Source organism: Lutjanus erythropterus, chromosome 14 (assembly GCF_056507025.1).
Source record: "Lutjanus erythropterus isolate fLutEry1 chromosome 14, fLutEry1.hap2, whole genome shotgun sequence".
Taxonomy (NCBI): Eukaryota; Metazoa; Chordata; class Actinopteri; order Lutjaniformes; family Lutjanidae; genus Lutjanus; species Lutjanus erythropterus.
Genome location: NC_139330.1, coordinates 36034187 through 36061166, shown reverse-complemented (window position 1 = coordinate 36061166; position 26980 = coordinate 36034187). Strand labels below are relative to the sequence as shown.

At 38.9% G+C, this 26980-nt stretch overlaps 1 protein-coding gene across 6 annotated transcripts in view; it reads left to right on the top strand.

Annotated features, from left to right (window-relative positions):
- gbf1 (golgi brefeldin A resistant guanine nucleotide exchange factor 1) overlaps window positions 1-26980 on the top strand; it is a 110916-nt gene that overhangs the window by 57953 nt on the left and 25983 nt on the right. For 3 of the 6 annotated variants that reach the window (XM_084735170.1, XM_084735167.1, XM_084735168.1), the window contains exons 5-20: window positions 6338-6456; window positions 7987-8095; window positions 8742-8802; window positions 14020-14074; window positions 14538-14618; window positions 19364-19511; window positions 19850-20079; window positions 20716-20884; window positions 20973-21184; window positions 22299-22397; window positions 22548-22742; window positions 24399-24591; window positions 24871-25002; window positions 25093-25181; window positions 25270-25472; window positions 25635-25758. In XM_084735170.1, coding sequence (XP_084591296.1) covers window positions 6338-6456; window positions 7987-8095; window positions 8742-8802; window positions 14020-14074; window positions 14538-14618; window positions 19364-19511; window positions 19850-20079; window positions 20716-20884; window positions 20973-21184; window positions 22299-22397; window positions 22548-22742; window positions 24399-24591; window positions 24871-25002; window positions 25093-25181; window positions 25270-25472; window positions 25635-25758 — 2219 coding nt within the window. Of the gene's footprint in view, window positions 1-6337; window positions 6457-7986; window positions 8096-8741; window positions 8803-14019; window positions 14075-14537; window positions 14619-17515; window positions 17552-19363; window positions 19512-19849; window positions 20080-20715; window positions 20885-20972; window positions 21185-22298; window positions 22398-22547; window positions 22743-24398; window positions 24592-24870; window positions 25003-25092; window positions 25182-25269; window positions 25473-25634; window positions 25759-26980 lie in introns of all 6 variants that reach the window. The other 3 variants (XM_084735172.1, XM_084735173.1, XM_084735171.1) reach the window with 2 other exon arrangements.

Here is a 26980-nt window from a genome sequence, read left to right as displayed (position 1 = left end):
ATTGTATGCTTTTATAAACCTTCAGAGACTAGCAGTGGACAATATGGATTAGTACTAACCTGTGAAACACAACATTTCTGACTCCTCAGATGTTCATTTATTTTTTTTTTTAGCAAAGTACACCAGAAAACACAAATACTTTGGCTTTTATATGGTATTTTGCTGAAGAAATTATATTAAATGTTTTGAAATAGGGCTGCATGATTAATGGAAATATTGAAATCGCTGTGTGGCCAATTGCAACATCTGAATCACAGAAGCTGCAATTTTTGTTAAAAGAAAAATGTATGAGAAAACAGCATTATAATGAAGTGTTGTAGTGTTACAGAGATACCCTGGCCTACAAATCTTATTCTCCAGAAGTAAGAAAACGAACATGTTTGTTGGGCATGAATCCCAAGAGATGTCACATTGTCATGATTTTACTATATTTTTTTTTTCATACCGCAATTGCTTTTTCTTTTACCCTATAGTGCAGCTTAAACTGTCATATCAGATAGTATTATAGCCAATATTTATCAGCTATAATTTCATAATGTGAATTAAAAAATATGAAATTTCTGTTATCGACAGATTATTTCTTGTGCATCCCTATCAGAGAGAGTTAGAAAACAAACAGTTTGAAAAAAAAAAGGTTAAAAAAAGTTTTAATTTTGAGTGATAACCTGCTCAAAACCAGCAGGCTTCATTGTAATGTTTGGATGTAGCTTTGTCTGTGATGACTATGGTTTTGTATTCAGAGATTTGTACGTTAGTTTTATTTTTAGTTATTAGCTGGTAGTTGGAAATAAATTCACCAAAAAGATTTGTTTTTTATTTCTTTTAGGGAACCAAACACATCTTAGAGATCCTGTTTTTTTCCTCTTTACAAAAGGAATTACAAAAACAGCAACAGTGCCACAAAACATGCTATAAAAGTATGTATTCCATGCATTTAGTCGTGTTCACACCAACTGTGTAGCTGAAGCCAGGGGCAGAGCAGCCTGGCTGAAAGGTGATCTTGTGCTATTCAGAAGATGAACAGGTGAACAAACTCATTTTCTTCTCTGACCGTGGAAAAAAACAGCAGTGCCTTTGTTTGGTTTCTAAAGATGTATTGGCCCTCATGCAGAGTGCAGCTCGAGAGCTTTTTGTGTGTCGCACGCTTAAACAGCAGCCACTCTGCCCTCTCTGCTCACTCTCACTCACGCCACGTCTTTGATTTTTGTGACCAGAGTTTGATATTACTTAAACTGCTTTATGTGGCAGCTGGTTCAACCCCCTATTGACTTTGCCCACATACCCTCAGGCACACAGGCACACACACACACACACACACACACACACACACACACACACACACACACACACACACACACACACACACACACACACAGAGCCTCTCCTTTCCTCAGTGTTATTTTAACAATGCCCCCCGACCCCTCCTTTGGACACTGCTTGTATAGACTGTGTGCCAAGAGAAGGATTAGTGTTTTATATCACTTCTGACATTCTGCTGGATCCCCCTGTGGCTCCAGTTTCTGTGTCTGGACGTTGGATGTTTTCAGCACAACTTCCATGCTTGTTGTCGCCCTTGCCTCTGGAGGGATGTTGGCATTGCTTTGTCTCAACAGCCTCAGCCGTGCATAAACCAGTTCTCAGCCATTAACTGACTTCTGACAGATGCACTGTCTGCACTCCAGGTCTTCACTGCAGCCACCGGTCACTGAGATGGCCCAAACATTTTCTAATTGGGTAATTTCATCAGAACTAACAACATGTATTATTTATCTAATGCTGGGATAGACACTTACCTTTTTAAGCTCCTAAGTTTGGTGGTCACATTTTTGATGACCCAAATGTAGTTTACACAGGTTGCGAATTGTAAGTACTTTCTTTAATCAATCATTGGTAATATTAACAATCAATTAATTGATTGATTGTCATTTTAAAAAACATAAAATACCAAATGTGTTTCAGTCAAAGTTTGATTTCCACAGCAACAGATTACATCATCTCTGACATCATTACACAGCCTATGAAACATATGTCATACTTAAATATCAGATAACATGCGGCGCACACTCATAAAATAATCTTTATTACATTTCAGATCTTTTTTTGATAGATCAACTTAAATTTTATGTAACTGATCAACTCTTAACATTCAATTAATCGATTATCAATTAATTATCATCCCTGACAATCAGCCAATCTTGAGAATTGGGACAAATTATGTCCTACCAAAAAACCCTTTTAAAATGGTTAATACCAGCACTCTTAATTCCATTTTTTTGCTTAACATTGATTCTTTAAGCATTTATACAAATGAAATGTATGTAATTTATGAAATTTTTGTTTTAACTTTTTCGATTTCTACATTTTATCTGTGCCAGAAAACCTTGTCTCAGACAAGAATTCACAACTTTAAACAATTAAAAAATATTAAAGCCTTTAAAATGTAAAACTAACAAACTAACTAACAAAGCGTATAAAAATATGTTTTAAAATGGTGTTTTTGTCTCTCTAAATTTTGGCCCTTTTAAGGGTTACAGAAACCTGATTTAATCAGGAGTAAAAAGTGTTAGCTACACCCTAAGGACCTCAGTCTCACTTCCTGGTTTAAAAAAAAGGCGGGAATACTGCTCAAGCACTTGTTGTCTTTCAATTTTTCGACAAAGTCATTCAATAATCATAGCATGTGAACTCCATTTCTATTCTAAATTAAAGCTAAATAAGAATTATGATTTAAAATGTGTATTTTCACTTTTAAGAAAACTGAGCAACTTAAAAAAAAAATAGAATGGCTGCTCACTACGACTATCCTGTGAATGAAAAAATGGAACACTTTGTCAGATTTTCCATCTGATGGAGTTGACGACCTACATTTAATAAAAAATGTAATCATTAGGAGGATGCTCTATATCAAGGTTTAAGAGCCAAGAGGTTGATCTGTATTTTCCAGCATAATTGAAGAGTAAAAATCAAAACCCCCTCAAAGTACTGTGTTGTCCCGATTCCCAAGAATGAGTGCAACAATGTAAAGGCAATTTAATGCAACTTATCATGGCCCTCCTTAACTGTGTTGTGTTGGTCAAGGCTCACTGTATGGGAATAAAACGTTGCCACAGGGGGCCACCTTCATGAAATATTTGGTGGCCACAGAGTCACTTTTTGGGGTCCTGGGCCATCAGACCATGGTTAATGTCCAAACCTGTCTACAAGTAATCACACTGAACCCTGAGCTGCCTGTCTTTTTCCACATATCAGTCTCCATGTTGACAGGCTGCATTGTTGTTTTACTTGGAAAATCCTCATCTGCACCTCCCTTTCTCTGTCTCTCCCTGTGTCCGTCCTTCTGCTCCCCTCTCTTTCTCCCCTGTGCTTATTAGTTAATGAATTGCTGCTCCTGGGGGCGATGGGAAAGGAAAACAGGCTGGCTCCAGGCAGAGAGCTGGCCAGCCGCTCGGGTTTCAAAAACACTGGCTCCTGTTGCTCTGACAGCCAATTTGTCCCAGCCTGCCTCCAACAAAAGGCCACATCTGGTCATTAGATCCCAGGGTTTGAAGGACAATGTGGACAGACCGTACTAGATTTGTCTAGTTCTGTTTATGTGTTGAGCTGTTGGCGCTTTATTGGTCACCGAGTTAACTGACAATTATTGCCCCCACTTCTTAGATATTATGTCTCATTCATCCAACATTCACATCAGCACTGGAATGATGACTCATTCAGATTTTTTCTTTCTGTCATATTTGACACAGAATAGTTTTAATTGCCTGGAGTTTCCACCACATGCACCATAAGTAGGGCTAGTTATACACTGCTCTACCTGTTTTCATTGGATAGTGGAAATGAGTAGCTTGAAGTGGTCCTGTTCCATTTTCAGATTTTTCATGCTGTGGGAGTAGAGAGGCCACAGCACAGTCCCAACATCCCGCTGTGCATCTAAAGCCTTCTCTGAATGAACGTAGTAGACATGGCAGCTGCAGATATTAACAGGCTACTACAGATGTTCTCTTTACCATCAGCTTGTAGAGTAATATTTTTTTGCATTTAATGTTTTACTGTGAGGGTTAGGGTTAGGATATGTACCATGGAAAATTGGCTGTATAGTCACAGTATATACAAAGAAAATCTAATCACTATTGAAAATCCATTTTCTTTGCGGAACATTTACCTGCCAACTTACACTCAGTGGCCACTTTTTTTTTTTTTTTTTTAGGTACACCTGTGCAATCTACTGCAATCCACAACAGTAGCTCTGCCATAAATTCATTCAGGGCCGCAAATAACAGTTATTTTTATTAGTGATTAATTAGGAATGCACCAATTCTGGGCTGATATGGTGTTTCGAACAGTGCCCAACCAATATGGGATTTTTTAGACCGATACTGATATCAATTTTAGAGGGAAAAGAAATCACATATTACTGATATGGTGGCTAATAGAGTGAAGTATTAACCTTAAATGAAAAAAAGACCTGTTATATGTGGATTGTGCACCAATATAACTATATAAAGATCTTAGAAAGCTGTTTTCTTAAACAAATAACTTTATTGTAAAATAATATATATTATATTTAACATGTTAAATAATTTAACATGTACATATACCAACCAATTGTGGAAAGGTACACTGAGAAGAGAGTAAATAAAAATAAAATAATTAACTAAACATCAAGACTGTTCAGTATCAGTCATTTGCTGAATATTTAAATACTTTTGGCCAATTGGAGGCAGGTTGTAAAATACAAAGCAGGTTCTCAATATTTACACTTGCAGGAAGCTCCTCTTATCCTCATAAATATTACCTATTGTGCTAAATCTCTGCCACCCCAAGCCTCGTCTTCTATGTAATAAGACCTGTAAAAAAATGTTTCATATCTGTGCTTGTCAGTAAACATGTGCACCAATACTGTTAAATCCTCTGAAGGCCTATATCAGGCCAATATTGGGCTGTTATATATCTGTCAGGCTCTAGTTTCAAGTACCAATTTGGCTGCTAGCGGGTGCTGATACTGATGTTTTTTGTTGTTGTTCATTTTGTTTTTGTTACTTGTTCCCCCGTTTGTGCCAGGGAATCAAAGAAATCTTCACTGTAAGAATCATGGCACCTGTTGCCCTCTTATGTCAAACCAGACTTGTGTGCAGCCAGTTGCCTCTTCTCTGCCACAGCAGCTGGATACGCTAGACAGATTAACATCCACTTTGGTTAATGAGTGTCATCTTATTTGCTATTAGGCTGATCGCAGGCAAGAAAGTGAATATCAGCTGATAACGATGTTTGGCTGACAAATTGCTGCATCCCTATAATTAATCTACTGATTATTTTCTCAAGTGGATTCTTTAATCTATATAATGTCAGCAAATTGCAAAAAAACATACCATCACACATTCCAAGGAAATGTCTGTTACAGACCCCAAAACTATAGATATAGACCTCTTTCACAGCAGCCATGTTCATATAAAATCATCAGGCAAACACAGGTGTTACGATACTAATAAAGGTCCCATTCCATTCAGTGCAGCAGAGTCTTTCCATTGAGCCAACATGCTGAATGGAACAAACCATAATTAGTATCATTGATAACACCTGTTTTTACACTAATAGTTCATGTCAACATAGCTGCTATAAAATAGGTATAGTCATGTTACTTTCATAGAAGAAAATTTTCACATTCAGGAAGCTGGAAACTAATTTCTCTGACCATTTTTGCTTTAAAAAGCAAATGAAAGGATTTATAAGTTACTAAAACTTTCTGTCAGTTGGCTGATTAATTGACCGAGCATTTCTCCTCTGAATTTTACCTTTTATTAAGCTCATTGCAAGCTATTAATGCTCATTTTCTGTTGACACTGTCAAAAAGGTGTTACTTGGTAGCCAGTGGTGTTGTTGCATTGAACTGCATTATACTGACAGGTGCTTTTAATATTGTGCTTCCCTTATGTATGCAGTAAGTACCTTTCATTATATATACACAATGTAGCCCAGTTCAGCACCATCACACAATAACTATAACCTCAAAAATAAACAGTTCAATAACTTGTAAAGTTGAATTTAAATCACCAAATCCTGAACTGTCTAAGCTTTATGAAGGTAGAATTTATGGCAGAGCTGTTGTTTTAGATTTCTTCAGATTGTAGAGGTGTACGTAGTAAGAGAGGCCACTGAATGTATCTCACACTGACACACATAATCGATCTCAGCTCAGAGAGTTCAGCTGCCCTCAGGAATCTGGCTTCCTCTCAGTGCTCTTTCCTAATAAAAGCCCTCATTATCAAGCTAATCATGTTTGTTTTGGAGTTTGAATTCCAGCCTTTTGAGAAAATTGTGTGTTTCTTGTGTGTGTTTGCAGATGCTAACCATGAAGCAGCAGCAGAGGCCATCGAGAACATGGCGGACGCCGTCACACATGCTCGATTTGTAGGAACAGACCCCGCCAGTGATGAAGTCGTCCTCATGAAAATTTTACAGGTACAACATGTTTATTAGTTGTAAATACACTGGGTTTGCTCTGACCGGATGGACCAGACAGATGAAGTCCACATTGTCTCGATCCCTGTTTAGTTAATGAATACATTTAAGTTCATGGTCATTTCTGGAGCCTCAACAATGAACATATAGTTCTTCTCTGAGAAGTGGGTCACAAGTAGAACAGGATAAGATGGTGAAAAAGATCTATGACAAGATCTATAAGAGGGATACTTCAATTTCTTAACCCAGGGGCCACTTCAAAATGACAGGGGGCCCGAGGTCACATAATAAAGAACATGAATAATATTCATTGGATAGAATGAGTAAATATTGAAACGCCCATAACTCATCTTTCTTTGAAATTCTTTATTTTCAAATGAACTGACTTATTAACTTATTAACTAAATTAACAAGCACACATTTATATGATATAAGAAATTATTTTACTCCATTTAATAGATGCAGCTGCATTTTGGTTGTAAATGCTTTACAGTTTGAAAGACAAAAACCTAACACTTGAAAAAATTCATATAAGATTAAACATCAGTGGAACCTCTTCCATCCTGCAGTCACTGAATTGTTGTAATGATTCACAAACATGAAACATAAACATCAGCTGTTCTTACCAGGGACAAGATGAATAACACATTGAAGCTCTTTTAGTGCATATAGGCTCATATGACTGTGAGTTGGAAAATGGTTGTAGGGCCACCTGGCACCTATTGCAGGCCAGAATTGGCCATCAGACCTTAAGTTGAGTATCACATCTGTAATTTTGAAACAGTATCCAGCATAGTTTGCTGTTGATACATAGTTTGCTCAGTAATATCTGTACTAAAGTTTTTTTTGTGACAATAAGGGCAGCAACTTTTAGATAAATGCCTTTAGATTTAAGTCTAAACCAGTCAATAATTGTTCCTATCTTTCTAAATATTTAGACAAAATATAATCACAATGCTATTTCTCAGTCTTCTGCCATAAGAAAGTACATGTATCACCTCATATAATAAAGTCTGATGATACTACTTATTACTGACCCAAACCAGCTTACTGTGACCTGTACATAACAGTAAACCAATGACCAACTAAATGCACATGAAGAGCATTATGTCTCAAATGCTCTAACTAACTAAACTAACTAATGCTTCACATTTTGATACAACACATATTCAAGCTCATTTTTGTGTGTCTACAGTTTTTTTCATGTAGGGCTGTGGAGTTCTGTGTTTTTTAATTTTTCAATTGACCTGTCGATCGATTTGTTGTTTGGTCCATAAAATTCCAGAAAACTGTGAATAATGATGGTCAGTGTTTCCTAAGGTCCAAGGTGACATCCTCAAATGTCTTTTTTTTTCCACAACCCAAATATATTCAGTTTATTCTCACAGAGGACCAAATAAACCAAATCATTTCAGTTCAGTCCCCAGATATGTTTGATTATTTTCAGTGCCATCATCTCAGTCATTTGTTTGATGAATTTGAATGATGTGACTGTGGATTTTAGTGCAGTTATGTTTTGCTGTGTTTCAGGTCCTGAGGACTCTGCTGCTGACACCAGTTGGAGCCCATCTGACCAACGAGTCTGTCTGTGAGATCATGCAGTCCTGCTTCAGGATCTGCTTCGAGATGCGTCTGAGTGGTGAGTCACATCAAACACTATTTCTGATATGATCATTTCTAGTAGGAGTCACAAGCAGATTCTAGTTTAACACATCAAGTTCTACTATAAAATATTTAAACGGCTCCTGTGGTTTGTGTGCAGTCTGATTATGAGTTTTTCAATAAGCTTTTTTATTTTATTGTGAAGTACTCAATCTTTTTACCTGAACATGCATCTAGAAATGATTAAAATCCAACAACCTTCATTTTAAGGAGACACTGGTCACTTCTTGAATACACATGGACTTTTAACAGTTTATTATGACCAGTACTGTCTGTACTGTACTGTATTTATTCTGGTATATGACATGCTTATTACTCAGCATGCTGGTTTCTCTCTGATACATGTGGTAATTTTCTTGGTATTAAATTGGTCAAACTGAGAAAGAAATATTTGAATGAATGATTTAGAGAAATGTGAAACAGTCTGCATAAGCCTTCTCCCGGTTTAAACTCTGTCTTAGTTGACACTTACAGCTCCTACTCTATTACCTCTTCTCTCCCTCACTTAGACTCCCTGTGAAGTTTGTCTGAATGTCTATCTGTCTGTCTCTCATCTCTATGTATCTTGCTCCTGTGTTTGAGTCTCTTTGGCTCTAAAATGTGTTTCTCTTGTGTGTTTGCAGAGCTCCTCAGGAAATCAGCTGAGCATACACTGGTCGACATGGTGCAGCTACTGTTCTCCAGGTAAATGAATGGAACTGTGGTGAATGAAGACGGGTGCTGTGTTAGTTTCTCTCCTGGCATTGACTCAACCTCAAAAACTCTTTTGCCTTTTGGTCTTTTTGTATATTTGGTAGCTTTTGTTATTTTTCAGTTTTGTTTTGTTTTTTATTTTTTTCTCTTTCTCTTTTTTCCTCAGTTCTTTTGTTTTTTGCTGCTTTTGTTGCTGTGTTCGGATTAACTGATTTTGCTTTTTATTTTCTACTTTCATATTTTTTTAAATAGAAACTACCAGTGTAACCTATTAATTCTAGACATTTTTGGATGGATTAAGATGGGAAAATTGGGCTTGGGAGGGTGGGAAGATGTATAATGATGCATATGTGACTCACACTCATGTTGACACCTTTATACTGCTACTGCATCTTTAAGTTGAAAAAAAAAAATATGTGTGTGTCTATATACACCAGGGGTCGCGTTAACCGAATATTTTCCGTCATTGACCGTTTTTTTAAAACGGTGACGGAAAAGGCTGAAAGTCATCTGTCATTTTGACAGGTTGCAACTCACACTCCTGACCACTTGGTGGCCAGTGAGCATATTAATTAGCTATTAGGTTTGTTCGAGATGAACTGCGCCTCGCCTGGAGAGTGGACGAGATCAGGCGGCCACAGCAGGAGGTGGAGACAAAAAGCTGCAGTCAAGTCGGACAGTTTTCAACAGACTTACGAGAGAGTAGAGGAAGAGACGCGAACATCCTGTTAGATCACCTGTAGGTTACCTGTAGTCTGCAGATCATGATCATAACTGAAGAAATAAAGTGCGTTCTTGGTCGCTGATTGAAGTTAAAATAGAAGAGATCCTCCTTTTGACACACATGGCTCTGCAAACTGCGGCCGCCTTGATCTCGTGAGGTTAGGTTAGTCGGGATCAAGTCGGGACACAAATCTAACCGGCATGCACTATACGGCGATCACAGCTGATCAATTCTGGGCAGGCCTGGCTCATCTCAAACGCACCTAGTGTCACGGCAGCTGAGTGTCAGCAGCTGAAGTTTCTTCAAAAAGCCCAATAACGATGATGGTGTTGATAAAAGAGGTACGGTGTGGATTCTCTGTTCAGCTTGTTTGGACTGAATATTAATTAAAAACGAATCAAAATTAAATGCTATTGAATATCTAATTATTATCATTTTAAAAATTAAAGTGACAGGTAAAAATAGATTATGACGGGACTTTTATGACCATGTTAGTAAAAATGACAGACAATGAAAAAGTCTAGCGCAACCTCTGATATACACATATATATATTTTAAAAAAAATCATCATCATTTAGAAGGCATGAGCCAAATACAGCCAAAGTAGTTCCTACATGAAATTGCTCTAACAAGGTCTGTGGATTATCTTGAGTAACCAGCTCATGATTTCTGGAAAGAGACACTGTTATTGAATTTTTTAAATGTATTTTTTGGTGCTGTGAGCACCACAAGCCAAGTGCCATTTAGTCCCATTATGTTGGACAGAAGGCAGACATCTCTGTGGCCAATATGTCCAAAAGAAATCTAAAAATAGCTCCACAGGCCAGGGGAAAAATATTTATTTTTGTTTTTGGGATGAACTGTCCCTTTAATGTGTACACTCCTGAAGTGGTTAGGACTGTTTACACATATTCTGTTAAAATCTGGTGCTTGGTTAGGAGCTGTTTTTTAATGATCTAATCAAAAAGCTTCTTGTAGTTTTAGAATTGAAGCATGAACGCTCCTTAAAAGTGAAGGAAAGTGAAGGGTAGTTTTAAATCCCAAATCTTAAGTTGTCTCACCACAGAAGAAGAGCAGGCCGGACTGCTGCTGCACTCCTCCATCACTTCTGGATTATAGATGGACGGTTCTCTGCATATATCTGTCTCTCAGGCCTCATTATTCCCCTCCAAGCTCATGAATTTCATTTTGTACTGTGCACAGGGTCAATGGGCCACTGATTGACTAATGCCATAACATGATTTCTCCTTTGGCATTTAGCATAAGAGCTCCTCTCTTCCCATCACCCCCGTCTGAACAAAGCACCCTGTCCAGATGCATCAGAGTGCCAGTCACATTCAGTCACAGACAAGCGGATGAGCCAATTGAGCTTCATACCACATGATCTGCATATAGATGAAGCTGCTCTCTGCTCCAACAGCAAAGCTCCCAGCCCCATAAATACTAAGAAGCATACCTGCGAAAACACACACATACAGAATTAGCATCGCCAGCCATCCCAGACTGAAGCAATCAGGAAAATGAGCCACAAAAAAAACTCATCTGAATGTGAAGGAGCACACCTGGAGAACAAACAGAGCTCTAAATAAAGTTCTGCTTTTATCCACCTCCTGTCTGAAGGCGTACACGTCCTCACTGAGACTATTTGACGCAGGATTTGTCACAAAGCGATGGGTTAGTCAAGACCAGTGTTGGTTTTTGCCAAGCTTGTCACCATTTCACTGCCCCTGCCTCCAAGCATTCTTGGCCTGTTTTGATTTATTGGCAGGACTCTTGCATGGCACCTTGTTATCATGTCCTCTAACTAGATTTGACTGTGCAAGCATGGAAATAGAAACGCATGGCAGCCACAGTCGTAAACACATGAGCAGCAGATATAAATTTAGTATGTGCTTTTTACTCCATCCTTCTGATACTGCTCACACACATACACACAGGCCCCACATCTCATTTTGCTCATGTTCAACCCCCCCAGCCCCCCACTTGTCCACAGACCCTGGATAATAGAGATGTGAGAGGGTCTAGGCTGCCCCCCTCCACACACCCCCATCAGAGAATAATGAGCAGCAGCTCTCCTCAGCCCCTCACAAGGAGTCTTAGATTGCCTGCTGAAAGTATTAGGCATGTTAATCTGTTGGACCCACAGATCATCCAATAATCGTGCTCGCAAGACAACACTCTATTAACGGCGAGTTAATGTCAGGAGGGGGCTGCCGGCTCCTTTTTTTTGTTTGTCTGTGTGTATGTGTGCGTGACTGCTGGTGACATCTCATTTTCCAGCAAAGCTTTAGAGTCCACAGAACACACACACACACACACACGCACGCACGCACGCACGCACGCACGCACACACACACACACACACACACACACACACACACACACAGAAAGAGTGTGATGCCTTGAGAACAGCAATGCTGGAAAAGTTTATTGGCTCAGGTTTAAAATGTTGAAGTTCCCACCGTGATATTGCCTCTTAAGCAGCTTAGGACACGTTCTGATTCCTTTTGTATGAATTGTTTCATCTGTTTGAGGCAGTGGGCAGGTTGAGGGGAGTTGGGGGGGTGCGGGGTGCTCATCTCTTGTTAGAAAAATGACCAAAATGCATCTCCTTGTTAACCTGCCATTCCCCAGCAATTTAAAGCTCCTAATGGCATCAGCAGCACAATGAATACCTTTTCAGTCACACATTCACAATTTTTTATCCTCTGTACTTCATGATGATAATAACTTTTTTTATGTAGCACCATTTATAAACAGTGTTGTAGAAATTGCTTTGACAGGGATAGCTAGGTAATACAACCACAGAAGCAAAAGAGTAAGGTCAAACAACACCAAGACCACATGAAGACAAAGTTAAAACAAGACGACAGAAAAGACACTAAAAGCAAGATGTTAAATGTCAAAATGAATACCATATAAAGGTACATATTAGAGATGCACCGATTGCAATTTTCTTAGCCGATTCCGATTTCCGGTTTTTATAAGGGTCTGACCTGCCGATTCCGATTTTGACCGATTTCGATTTTCAGTCTTTCTAAGAACTGGAATTGACAGCATTCACAAACATTTTTGCAACTTTTCTTGTAAAAATTAAATTAGATGTTCATAATATGACACTGACTATTAAATATTCATTAAATACTATTTAAATCTTCCCCCAAGTCCTCCAGGTTACAGCCAGGGCTTATTATAGGTTTACATTAAATAGATTAGATTATGAATCAGCTGAATGTGATCTCGCGGGACGCGATTTCACGTGATCGCCTGTGGAAGCACCGGTTTGTAAACAAACCGGAGACGGACACAATGCAACAGTTTGCCGCCGTAAAACTTTGCCGTGAGAAAAACAGACACAGAAGTTAAACGAGTCTGGATGAGAAGATGTTTGAAGAGACACATCAACACAGGTTGTTTATTCTTCAGCCAGAACAGGAGGTGAGATTTTAACTGTCAGTCTGTTAACAGTAGCCTGCTGCTGGCTAACATTAGCATGAAGAGCTACATAGTTTACGGCTGTTTTGCGACATTGTCAGCTGCTCTGTCTCGTTGTAGACTTTCTGTCTTCTCTTTATCTTGTTCTTGGAATCTGTCTCTGACACCGGCTTCAAGCAGACATGTGTCAGAGTGTGTAGCTGTTATCGGCGCTGTGTTGACATCACGGTCAGTTTGTCTGCTGCGCACATGACGTGACCATCATGCAGAACATGTGTGTGACAAGACAGATATGTAACGCTGAAAACCGGCCGGTCACCGGTCTCTGGCTGGTCGATTGGTGCATCTCTAGTACATATGACAGTATAAATTAAAAACAATAAAAGCAATTAAATAAAGGAATAAGAAAAAAATATTTAAGACAAATAAAAAATAAGAACTATAAAGCAACAAAAAGTGAATAAATAATTAAAAATCCAACAATAGAAGCAATAGAAACACTAACAAAGATGACATCACATAAAAGCAAGTCTGTAAAGGTGGCTTTTAAGAAGTGATTGAAAGATAAAGATATTGCAGACGCTCATGTTCAGACAAGATTATAAAACTCATACATTTCCATTGTTGTCTATGGGATCCCTCGTTTTCTATCCTCCAAAAGGGGGCATGGCCTGACATTTTGGCAAAGTACCCGTATGTGACAGTGATGTATGTTACTGATTCTGCAGCCTTATCTTCTCAGGCAGGTTGCTCCAAAGTTGAGGGGCCCTGGTGGAAAAAGCACGGTCACCTTTAGATTTAAGCCTTGATGTTAGAACAGTCAGGAGGATCAGTGTGTGGGGGCATGGGTGTGATTCTAGAAATGTGAACATGATTGATTGAATGATGCAGATTTTGAGTTATTGAGTTGGAGAAAGTTTTAGGCCATCCAATAGTTTTGCAATGCTGAGACAGTCTAAAAAAGCAGCTAGGATGATACCTTTACAATAATCTGCAATTTTACTAAGACTCTTTTATTTAAAGTGTCTGGGTGTTTGTGTTTCTTTCAGATTACCACAGTTCAAAGAGGAGGCCAAGAGTTATGTGGGTGCCAACATGAAGAAGGTAACAGGACTGAGATGTTGAATGTGTATTTGATCTGCTCGCTGTTATTGTGCTCCTTTTCTCCATTTTTACTGTCTTTGTTTTTTCCTCATCGTCATTGTGCTGTTTTTAGGTTTCTGTCTGAACGTTTTATCTGTGGCTGTGAAACACACTAAATGTAAAAGCATCATATGAACATGTCTGAAATACCAATATCAGTCACATTATCCCTGCATATTCTGATCTGTAGTACTTAACATCTAAAATAAGTGTGATTCATAAAACAATGTTATTAAGGGCTCTAAGTCTAGATAAACCTTAAACACCCTGTTTATGCTTGTCCTGCTCCTGTCACCTGTCCTTAACAGTTCAGTCTCCTCTAATCTCATTTCTGCCCTCTCACTTCAGTTTGGCTTTTTGGAACCTTTAGTTTCTTGGTTTGAGTTGCCCATCTTCGTGTGTGTGCCTGTTTTCCTTCCCACAGAGTCCGTCTTGTGTCCTGGACACTCAGGATCTTATTTGTGCAGAGCAGAATAGGAACACAAGTCAAAATGGCCTACAGAGGGTACTTACCTTCCCACATGATTGGCCCACTGGCATAGTGCACTGACATAGACAGGCCTAACATGGCTTCTTGGTGGGAGTGCATGAGGGTGCATTGGGTTGCTATAAAACTTTGGTGGTTTTCAGGGTTTCTGAAACTGTTTTTCTCACACATTTTCAAGTTATTGAAGATCAACACTGAATTCATTCCTTTAGAGATAAAATGTTGAACCTTGTAGTTGCTCTAACTAATGAAAATTAGAACATTAAGAGGCAGAACTGCAGTCTGAGCTGTGGATATCAAATGCTGCTATTTAAATGCATTCTTAAAGGAATAGTTCATATTGTGTGTGGTTGTATGAGGTCATATGAGGTCATAGTCAGTGTATTACTTACAGTAGAAGGTGATCAGCAGTACCAGTGTAGGAAGGTAAGGAATGTACTGCTGTGGACAGGAGTAGCAGTAAAACATGTTAGCCACCTAAAACCATTTCTAACCAGACTCAATTAGCAAAATCAGTCATTTTACTATGCAAAATATGGGAGTTGCTGGTCTAGTGTTGCTTTGATTGGTTAGTTGGTTTGTGTCATTGTGCGACTTGAATCCAAACCAACCCTTTTAAACATAGAAAACACAAACGAACTAACCAATCAAGGCAGCAGTAGACCAGCAACTCTTGTGACCTGTTGTTGATATTTGATTTGATCGATGAATTATTTGAACATGACAGTGGTGAAAACTCAAGCCAGACTCAAGTAAAGGCCACTTGAGTCTGGTTCCAAATGTGAGTCAGTCTCCATTAGGGCTGTATGATTCTTGCTAAAATGTGAATCACTGAATTTTTCCCATACAAATTGAGATCACAGTTCTTTCGTGTGATTATTATATTTTCAACACAAATATTTATTGCACTCCTAGAGGCTCAAGTGAAAAAAATGTTTCTACAGTAAGACCCTTGCTGTCTCGACAGGGCTTTAAACAGATGACATAATCTATATCAAAATGCTGGACTCAAAAGTCTTGCAACAAAAAATGCCACAAGTGTTGTTTTCTCTCTTACTTTAGAACACTTAAACAAGTAATTAACTTAAATACTGATAAACATTAAAGATTCTTCTTCTTGCTTTACAGAGGTTTGTGTGGTCAGGTGGCTAGGACTTTGTGATGTTGTTTGTTTGTCCTTATGGAGCGAGTGAATTGTCATCTTTATGAAATGGGATTGCATAGACGCATGAATGGAGATGGCATTTTTATTTTTTTTACTTAATTTATTTTTTTAACAGTAAATTGTGTAGCCCCCATCCCCATAAACCTCCATATTAAAATGTCCAACTCTACAGCAGAAGTAAACATGTTTACAGCCTGGTACAAAAAGCAGTTTTGGTCTAATTTGTCCGTTCATGTCGACTGTACGGGGGCAGAATTTTTATACAAGTCACCCTAGCAGCTAGGTAGCCATTTCATTCAGCCCCCTCAGCCACACTCCAGGTGGAGTCCTGCAGGAGCCACCACGCTAAACTTTACAAAGACACATACCTATGCCAACCTACGGGTGCCATCAAACAGACCACATTTTATTCTGGACAAGGCACACAGAGTTTTATGTTTTATTTTTAAGTGTTTAAGTGTAGCAGTATCACAGTTGTAGTATTCACAATCAGAGAAAATGCTTTGGCCAGTGAGCATCCTCTGATTAAATCTCCCACTTCTGATAAAGAGCAGCAGAAAACAGCATATGTAAGCCTTTGAATGGAAATTTTATGGGACGTTTATGCTCCTCTAATTTAGTTTCTTTCAGGTTTTCCACCATTGTTTCTATTATGGGTCATACCAGTGAAAACAAGCTATGTACGTGTAAGCTATGTATGTGTAATGATTTGTTAATCTGAATTAGGGTCGCAAATTATAAGAACGTTCCTTAATTGATCATTGGTAACATTAACAATCAATTAATTAATGAATGATTATTAAAAAAACATTCAAAAATTGTTTATACCAAGCAATACCAAATTCACTTTCCCCCCTCAAAGATATAAAGTCCAATATATTAAACACATATCCTTTAATATCAGAGAACATGCAGAGCATGCTCTTAAAAGTAACCTGTTATATTTCAGATTTTAATTTGATAGTAGATTGATACATTTTTATTTACCTGATCAAATGTGTAAGAACTGATTAATCAATCTTTGAAGAATGGTTGTCATCCCTAAATTGAATCGATACATTGATTCAATATTCACTGATCCAGTATAATCGATGCAAAATGAAAATATTGATCTATATCATCATCATCTTTAAGATATGCCTTTATTTTGAAATTCCCATGGTATGTCTATGTCATAAATGTCTGGAAGAGTTAAGTCATAAAATTGTCAAATCATAATTGAGTTGCTTTTTGTGAGTTAGCGTGAACGTGTTAAATGATCGTATGATATCATCAAATATTGATCCCAGACCCCTGGATTGAATAGTGTCATGGCAGACTTTGTGAAATTGTCAAATATCATATTGTTGGCCAAAGAATCGGTATAATATCATATCATGATGATTAACACCCTTGATATAAATACACTGTAGGCTGAAATGTCCCTGTTTTGCTGTTTTGTTTGAATGGCAGTTGTATTGTTCCACATGAAGTATTTCCTGAATGTTGGGTTTGAATCTTGAACTGGAAGCAATCGTTGGTTGTTTGCATGTCATGTCTGCCTGTCCACTCGCACTGCCTTCTCATTAGCTGGCTGCTCATTCTCTAGTGTTAGAGCCTATAGTGGCTGCGTCTGTCCCCTGTTTGGATCCCACACCCCCTCCCATCATGCATTAACGTGTATGCTCGAGTGTGTTTTGTGTTGGTCCCACTGCTGACATGTTACCCATCACTAATCACGGGCACCTGCCCGCTCCCCTTCTCTTCTGAGGCTTACAATATCTTGTGGAAAAACAAACGAGTGCAGGTAAGGAAGCTGACTTTCAGTATTCAGGCTGGAGAATCTCTCCCCGTAACCTTTTTAAGACCTCACTAACCTCCCACTTCTGTAGTCTGTAAACATGGCTTGAAGGAAAAAGTTGACATGTGTTGTATTTAAGAAATGATCATCTGTTATTAAAGAAATAAGCAAATCTTGACAGTCTTTATCATGACAAACACAGTTCACTGTGACATGTCTGTGCTTGTGAATGCGCACATTACATTTGTATTATTTTTACTTGAATTGTCTTTTGGGTTTACGCCCTCATGCATATGTCTCAGCTGCTGTGTATCATGCCACCCATGTGCTTTCTCAGCTGTTGCAGATAGAGCATGTCTCAGTATCTTTTTTTTTTTAAAGAAAGGTGAGATAAGGTCACTTAACAGATTTAAAATAGTGTCTGAAATCCTAAATGATCTAAATAAACAGATACAAACACTCAAACGGTATCTTTACAGAACCTTACATCAAACAGATTAAGTATCGGTGTGCATGTTCATTCTGTGCTGTTTTTGTCTGTGCATTCTTATGAAATGCTGGTTAATCACAGCTGAAGCTGTGTTCATTTTATGCTGTGATCAAATAGGATGTTCTCTTTAGAAGTAAAGTGAGACGCACCACCCACTTCTCACAGAACCAGGATTACCCTGGCAACTAATAGCCCTTTTCCATACACAGAGCTGGCCTGGTTCAACTTGGTTTGACTCAAGCCCATCAGCCCAGCATGGCGGGGCTTTGCATTTCCATTACAACAGGGCTACCCACTTGAAGGTGTGTCTTTTAAGTTAAGAGAAGCTCAAGGAGGCTCAGGTTGAGCAGCTGTATAGCGGTGGATAAACCGTTCATATACATCTCTGGAGTGAGCATGCTGTTTTCTTCAGTTCTTCACAACAGAAATTCCCTGTTGCTTCGTTATTTAAACACTTTTATCATGGACCAGCACTATCAGGAAATGTTTTCATGTGGGGGGTTTCATCAGGAGTAACTTATGAACACGACTCTGACACAGCTGAAAGCAAATATGAAATGGTAAAATAATGCAGATACAGAGATTCTGTTAGGAGTTGCAAAAGTACTGTATCTTTATATCGCCCAGCCCTAGTACAATGTACAGCAGTGTAAGTGTATTACATGAATAAATTTCGTGCTGCCCCATCTAACAGTAATGTTTTTTTGCCACTGACCTTCTTGTTAAAGAGTGTGTTTAACCAGAAAAAGTCACTAGACTCCCTTTACAGAAACCTCAATTTTGTCATTGTCATCTTCATTCAAACTCAACAGAAACAAAATAGAAGTTATCAGAATGGTCTTAGGTCATCTGTCTACTGCTTTCAAAATCACCAACTCTGTTTTTTGGTTGAAATAAGCCCTTAATTCATGGCGTTGGACATGACAATATCAGGAGAGGAGTGAGTGGGAGCTCCAACATCAGAGAAGCAGCAGGGAGAAACAGCATGTACCCAGAATATTTTCACATCTAACATGGTGAATTAAAACTTTATTTCAACCAAACAATCAGATGTCAATTGTTGGAACAGTTTTTGGTGAGATTTACTTTGTTTCTGTTGAGATTGAATGAAGATAAAATGTCTGTTTGTAAATGGAGTCTGGTGACTGTGAACGGAGTGATAAAGTGGCTGCTCACAGCTCTGTCTTTTATTTTCTAAAGAGAAAAATAGGAAGAATTAAATGAGAATGGAGCATCCTATCTGATCATGGCCTTAATCAGTAATAATGGTCCAGCAGTACTTTGTGTTTGGAGGGACTGTATTCAGTGATCCACTCTGTTTCCTCTAGTTAAAGATGCGTGCCGGTGGGATGAGTGAGTCATCCAAATGGAAGAAGCAGAAACGCTCGCCAAGGCCACCTCGCCACATGGTCCGAAGTCCCTCTGGTCAGATGGACCCAACCCAGCCCAGCACCCTCAGCAACAACAACCTTTCAGGTAGGAGACACACTATTGTAATAAAACACTCACAGTCATCAAATAATCTTCCTCAGCTTTCAGGATGTTGTGGAAGCTAAAATCACACGGAATTCTATTTTCTTCCTTTTGAAATGCTGCTAGGGTTAAAAGTAGACAGTAATAACTTGCTCTTTTCACTTAGACTGGTCTAATATTGACCCTACATTCTGGCAAAGAAGTGTATAAGAAATCTGCAGTGGATCTTACATGTAGCTGCTCGTTTTTACATGATAGATGAAGCAGTTGTATACATTTGTGGATGTATGGCGACACATATCATGTTACATCATTGTATTACTGTATGTCTTTCCTGTTAGGCGGCGTCCCGTTTATTGAGCAAGGCTTATCCACCTCTATCCTCCCGGCTTCAGACAGTGCTGGTTCATCTATTTCCAGCCCTACAACTACAGACAGCGGCCTGGACACCTGTTCCAAAGCCACGTCCAGGGAAGACCTTTCTGACCTGGAACAATGTAGCTCATCTGCAGCCACCCCGAGTGCTGCTACCACACTCCCTGGGACTGAGCCGGGTTCTCTGGATGCACAGGTACAGCCGTGATCAATATGGACAGGACGACCAACAATCTCCTGTTTGCTCCTGATCAGTTTTTGCACACTAATGATTGTATTAATTTTTATTAATAACATAACATTAATTTCTGTTTTGTGAAATTGTGTCTATTGCTGGTGTGTACTACAAGGGTCATTGTAGGTTAAAAAAAATAATAATAGTAATGAGCCAGGAGAGCTTTTCTTGTAAATTTGCCATTTAAATCTCAGAATATTTGTTCTTTCTTGTATTTTTTTCTTCTTTGTCATAATTTACCACTTTAATCTGAGAGAATATCCAAGATTTTTCTCATAAATGCATGCTTTTTTCTTGTAAATTGAACATGTAAATCTCAGAGAATTTTCTTGTAAATTTTCTTGTAAATTTGTCTCTTTATTCTCATAAATTTACCACCTTAATCTGAGAGAATATCCAAGATTTTGCTCATAAATTTATGACTTCATGACAAGTTTTTTCCTTAAAATATTACCCCCTCCCTCTACTCCGTAATTAAAAAAAAAACTCCTTAAGGCGCTGTACTCAATGAATTCTAGTCAAATCCTATTATCTGGTATGTGACTTGAACTTTCCTGATGACTAAATGATTTGTGTTCTCTTTCCATGTGTGTATAGTCTGAGGGCAGGCAGGTGCAACCAGCCCAGTCAGCCTCAGTCGAGTCCATCCCCGAAGTTCTTGAGGACAAAGAATCCATTACAGAGCAGTCAGACAGCGCTTCTGTCCATGACATGGACTATGTCAACCCCCGAGGAGTCCGTTTCACGCAGTCCACACAAAGAGACGGTCAGGATACTGAGGGTTTCTAAACTTTTTTATATTTTATCTACACAGTTCTGTGTCCCCCCTTAACCTCCTGTCATCTCCTCTTTAGGAGCATCCCTCATCCCTTATGGCCTTCCATGTCTAAGGGAGCTTTTTCGCTTCCTGATCTCACTGACCAACCCCCATGACCGCCACAACACTGACGCCATGATGCACATGGGCTTACAGCTGCTGACTGTGGCACTGGAGTCGGGACACATTGAGAACTACCAGTCTTTATTAGGACTGGTCAAGGATGAGCTGTGCAGACATCTCTTCCAGGTGGAGTAGAACAGAGAAATGCCTGTAGACATTGTATATATGTACCCTTTTGTTTGTTGTTGAATTGAAGCTAGTTGGATTTTTTGTCTGCATCAGTGACAGTTGACATCTTTTATTGTTTGGTAAAAACTTTTTTAACATTTATGTCTAAGTCAGAAACTGTAAAAACTTGGGAATAGGAGACATGTAGCACCTACTTGCCAGGCATAAACACTCTGCATCAGTTGATTCAAAGCTGATCTGCTCAGGTTTTTACTTTGATTAAGATTTCTTTTGTTAACTTTGAAGTGATGCTGTATGATTTTTACCAACATATAATGGGGTATGTTAGCTCCTTACAAGCTAAAATATTTGTTACTGGTTAGGGCTGTGCAATTCAAAATATTATCAAAATCACAATATGACTATTGCCAAGACAAAATATCCTAATCACCTGGTCTACAAATCTTGTTCTCAAGATGTAGGAAAACATGTTTGCTTGGCACAGACCCCAACAAATGACACATTGTCATTATTTAAGTGTTTTTTTTGTTTTTGTGTTTTTTCCCAGTAAAAAGCAAAACCTTAGCACACCTCTAAGCAGACAGGTGTATAAGAGAAGAGTCGACAATGTAACACGTCTTCTGCACTTGCAAAGTCAACATTTTTTCAGCATTTTAAAATAACGTAATAAAATATTGAATTTGCAAGTTCAGAAGAGAGTCTTTGTGCTTCTCAGTGTTTTTTCAGTGGAAATGGAAATTGTGATGCCAAAATGATCATTTCCACTAATTGTGAATCATACTGCAATCGCATTATTTTTCAGAATAATTGCAATATAATTGATACACAATATTGTGCAGCCCTAATACTGGTTAGAGGCCAGGATGACCAACGACTTCTGCCACTCTCCGCCAACCGTAGTTTGTCAAGAGATATGTAAAAGCTGAAAGAGGTTCATTGTATCATTTCTGATACTGTATCCCAGTGTTGACAATTTTATATTCAGCTTCTGTCAAAGTAGGAACAAAACTGTAGTGATAGTGAATAAGTGAATCTGTATGTGAGAAAGCTGGACTGATGTTCTATGTTAATATTTTCTTGTGTCTGCTTTGATGATTTCTGTGTTTTGTAGTTGCTGAGTGTGGACCGTATGAACCTGTATGCGTCCTCCATACGAGTTTGCTTCTTGCTTTTCGAAAGCATGAGAGTGCATCTAAAGTTTCAACTTGAGGTAACCATGTAACATTTTTTTCTGTTTTATATGGATCAAATGGTCTTCATGCTGTCATTTGAATGTCATTTAAAGTGACTCTTATACAATCAGAATATCTGGTTAAAATTGACGCCCTAATAAGTATCCCCCCATGTGCTGAACTGTCAGATGTACCTAAAGAAACTGATGGACATCATCACATCAGAGAACATTAAAATGCCCTATGAGATGAAGGAGATGGCTCTGGAGGCACTGGTCCAGCTGTGGAGGATCCCCAGCTTTGTCACCGAGCTCTACATCAACTACGACTGTGACTTCTACTGCTCCAATCTGTTTGAGGACCTCACCAAGCTGCTGTCCAAGGTAACATGACCCCTTTAAGCAAATTTATGATTGAGTTTATGAGTCTTTGTTATCCATGAGACTTTGGAAGTTCTTGTTGGATTGGCCAAACTTCAAGTGAAGTGCTTAGTTTCTATTCCTTTCAAGTGGTTTCTTTTTCCATGAATCCTAAATAACATTTCTTCCACTGCCATGTTGTAGTACAAGAAATTCTAAAAAATTTAAATGTGTTTATTTGCAGGTTTTGAAAAGTCTTTGAAAAAGATCCCTTAAAAAGCTCTAGAAATTTATCAGAATGTATTGAATTGAAATGACAAAGGTCTTGAATGTTTTTTCTCCTAAATACAGTAATATTAATTCCCAATTGGCCAGTGCTCATTCAAAATGAATAGGTGCAAATAGACTTGTAGAGTAGAGAGGGTCTTAAGGGGAGATCAAACAGTTAACTTTTAAAGTGAAAGGGTGTGGTTGACTGCATTGGTTCAATGTGCATCAATGCGTGACACAGGCATTGTTTTCTGATGAACCCTGATTTGGCAATATGGAAAGAAAAGTGACGTAAAGTGATAGTTCACCCAAAAATGAAATTTCACTCAGTATCTCCTCACCCCTGTGATGTGAGGATGGGTGAAGATCTCCAGTTCACTAAACACTCCTGGAGCTTCAGTGGAAAACAGCGTTGCAGCCAAATCCAGTGCAATTGAAGTGAATGGTGACCAGTTTTAAAATGTATAAAAAGAACACAAAAAACACAAAATGTCTCCATACTGCTTGTGTGGTGTAATCCAAGTGTCCATAAGCCGCGACATTAAAATTTGACCCAAAAAGACACAATTTACACCATGTTTTTAGACTAAATGTCAACTGTAGCCTCTTAGGCTGGACCTGTGTGCACACGCCTGAAGGACAATTGATGCATGGATTCCCAAATATAAGTTCAGAGTGCAAATGAGATGTGAAGCTATCCTAACTTCATTTTCACACTGGTGACACAGCTACAAAATGGGCAAATGTAGCTGCCTTCATTGCTGCCAAATGCTGAAAGGAGTTGAGGCCAGCTCAACCTTTATTTGTTGCGTGTTAAGTCCAACACACAGTGACAGTTGTAGACATGTTCCTGTCTTCACGTCTTTGGCTTCCATTGAAAATTAATTCTAGCCTGATGCTGTGTTGCTGGTTATCTGTACATACCATACCAAAACAACAACAACAACCATCCTTGAGAGGTAACGTTCAGCTCAGAGTGGCAGTGACATCACTTTTGTTGTACACATTCTCATGCCTGGGACACTGTGTTGAGCATAAACAAACAGAGCTTTACAGCGTGGCATGGATAGTCCTTAACCATGATCCTGTGTGGATCATGGTTGCCATTTCCTGTATTTGTTTCAAGCTAAAAGCCCCTGTTTCAAGTTAAAAGCCCTCTAATGTCTCTTGCACACGTAAGCTATATTCTAGTTTTTGAGCTAGTCTTGTTTCTGGTTTTCTGGTCTGTCAATGTTTGGCTGGCATGGTTGTGAAAAAAGTATTAAATTGCATCCTGCATCCTGACCATTTTCAAGACAACAAATGTAAAATAAAACACTGATTAATATCATGCAAATGATTGACCTGATTTTATATAAAATTAATGCCAATATTTTGTTAAAAAAAATGTTTTTCCTCCCCTTGATACAGAATGCATTCCCAGTGTCAGGGCAGCTCTACACCACCCACCTCCTGTCACTGGAGGCTCTGCTCACAGTGATCGACAGCACTGAAGCCCACTGCCAAGCCAAGGTGGTCAACAACACTGCTCAGCAGGACCAGTCAGAAACACTGCTGGCAGAGGGAGAAGCTTCAACCAAAAACGGAACAGACACTTCAAATGGTATATACATGTAACTTACACACATTTAAATGTTGGAACCTTAGAAAATTAGTACATAAGCTCTGTTTTTTTTTTCTTTTGTTTTTTTTTTTAATATTGACCCTCAGTCTTCATCTCTTTCTTCTAATAATAAACAGTAACCATTTTTAGGCCATCAAAATACGTAAAATGTAAAGATATGAAATAACACCACAATAGTAGATATCAATAATATTCTTCCTTAACCTGGCTTCTCCTTCTTTTGTGCTTCAACCAAATGTATTTTTCTTTTGTCTTCAGATCTGAACAGATTGGGTAGTACCAATGGTCTTCCACAGGCTGAGAATAGCCCCGTGTGTCCACCCACCAGTGGACATCTGATGGCAGAGAAGATGAGACTGGGTAGACAGGATCAAGGAGACAGTGACACTGGTGAGACTTTGATCTTACTCATATTCTGACTTTAAATCCTTCCTAAGCATCGGAGTGGAAATTATACAGCTGTTTATTTTTTTCACCCAGCTGAGAAAAGAGCTCTGAAAAAACCCCAACGTTTCTCATCATGTTTACCTGATTCTCAAGAGTTGAAGGAAATTAGAACGAAGAAAAAGGTGAGATGTTTTGATTAAACTCGATTTCTTCTAACGTTACAAGATCTACAACTTCACCCTCAAACTGTCATTTCTGTCATGTGTCCAGCTGCTGATCACAGGCACAGAGCAGTTTAACCAGAAGCCCAAGAAAGGAATCCAGTTCCTGCAGGACAATTGCCTTCTCAGTAACCCCATGGACAACAACCAGGTGGCCCAGTGGCTCAGAGAAAACCCCCGACTGGACAAAAAGATGATTGGAGAATACATCAGTGATCGCAAGCACATGGAGCTTCTGGACAGCTTTGTAAAGTAGGCTCAAATTCCAGTTGGTCATTTTAAAAGATGATAACAATTTATTATTTTACAGTCTGGTCTCAAAGGGTGTAGAGGTTTTGGTTCCTATGACATACTGGTGTGTTTAGTGTTGATAATGATTGAAGTGTGTTCTAATAATGTGAATCTGTTTTCCAGCACATTCGCCTTCCAGGGGCTTCGTATTGATGAGGCCCTGCGGCTCTACCTGGAGGCCTTTAGACTACCTGGAGAGGCACCTGTCATCCAAAGACTTCTGGAAACTTTCACAGACAACTGGCATGTAAGACACATCTCCTCAACCTCTGAAAATGTCTCCACGATTCTTTCTTACTATGGATCTGAAACATTCTGCCATTCAGATTAATAGGGGACAACATTCCAGAGCTGTGTTCAGTAAAATGTAGACTTCTTAACTCCCGACTCTCAGAGGGGGCAGTCGTTTGGTATTCAAACTACTGAATAGCTATTGTATTGAATCTGAATATTGAATATTGAATATTGAATCCATCCAAAATGGGTAAAAGGGACTATGTATTAGGTCCATTTCATTCAATTCTGAGATAAATAATCTGGTATGTTGGATGCTTATTTTAATTTTTGTGCTAATGACACTGTTGTATACTGCTGTGCAGCAGCTCTTGTACAGGCCATCCAGATAAGACCAAGGTTTTGTAGGTATGGTAGGTAGGAGGTTGGTTTAGATGTTGGCTATCATGAGACCATTATAAATGTGTCATGAATACTTTCCTTGATCTCAACTACAGTGATACATTTTGGATTTGACAGACATTGACAGGTTATGTTGTCTTGATTAATGTGAAGTTGTCATAACAAAGACATCAACTTGACTTAGGATTTCATTGCCAAGACTTGAAACTGTCAGTGATTGAAAGCAGTGTTGAACAGGTGAGTCTTGAGCGATTTTTTTGAATATGGGGAGATAGGGAGATAGGGCGAGTCTCGGATGGCTTTGGGGAGTGAGTTCCAGAGGGTGGGAGCAGCGATGGAGAAGGCCCTGTCCCCCCCCAGGATTTGTTCTTAGTCCGGATGGGTGGGGACAGAAGATCAGCATCAGCAAAGTGGAGTGCACGGGTGGGAGTGTGTTGATGAAAGAGTTCAGACAGGTAGGGTGGGGCCAGAAAAACTTGTTTGTTCCACTTATGGAAACTTGAGTTTGACTTGGTCCCGCCTACTATATAATATACACCATGTCTTAGAAGACAACTGCGATTCATTTCCAACCTGATTACCTGATCATGTGATGAAGCCTCCAGGTGGTAGTAGTAAGATGACATAAGTGTTACCACTGACACATATACACAATGGTGGCCAAAGGACAAACTCCACAGGGGGGAATATTTGACTTCTGTAAATAGCAGGAGGAACCATGTGGCCTGGAAACTATTTCTAGTAATGTCCTTTTCTTAGGCTGGCCTCATAGACACAAATAATGGCCTTGGAAGAGTCGATGAGTAATTTTAGGCAGTGACACTGTAAATGAG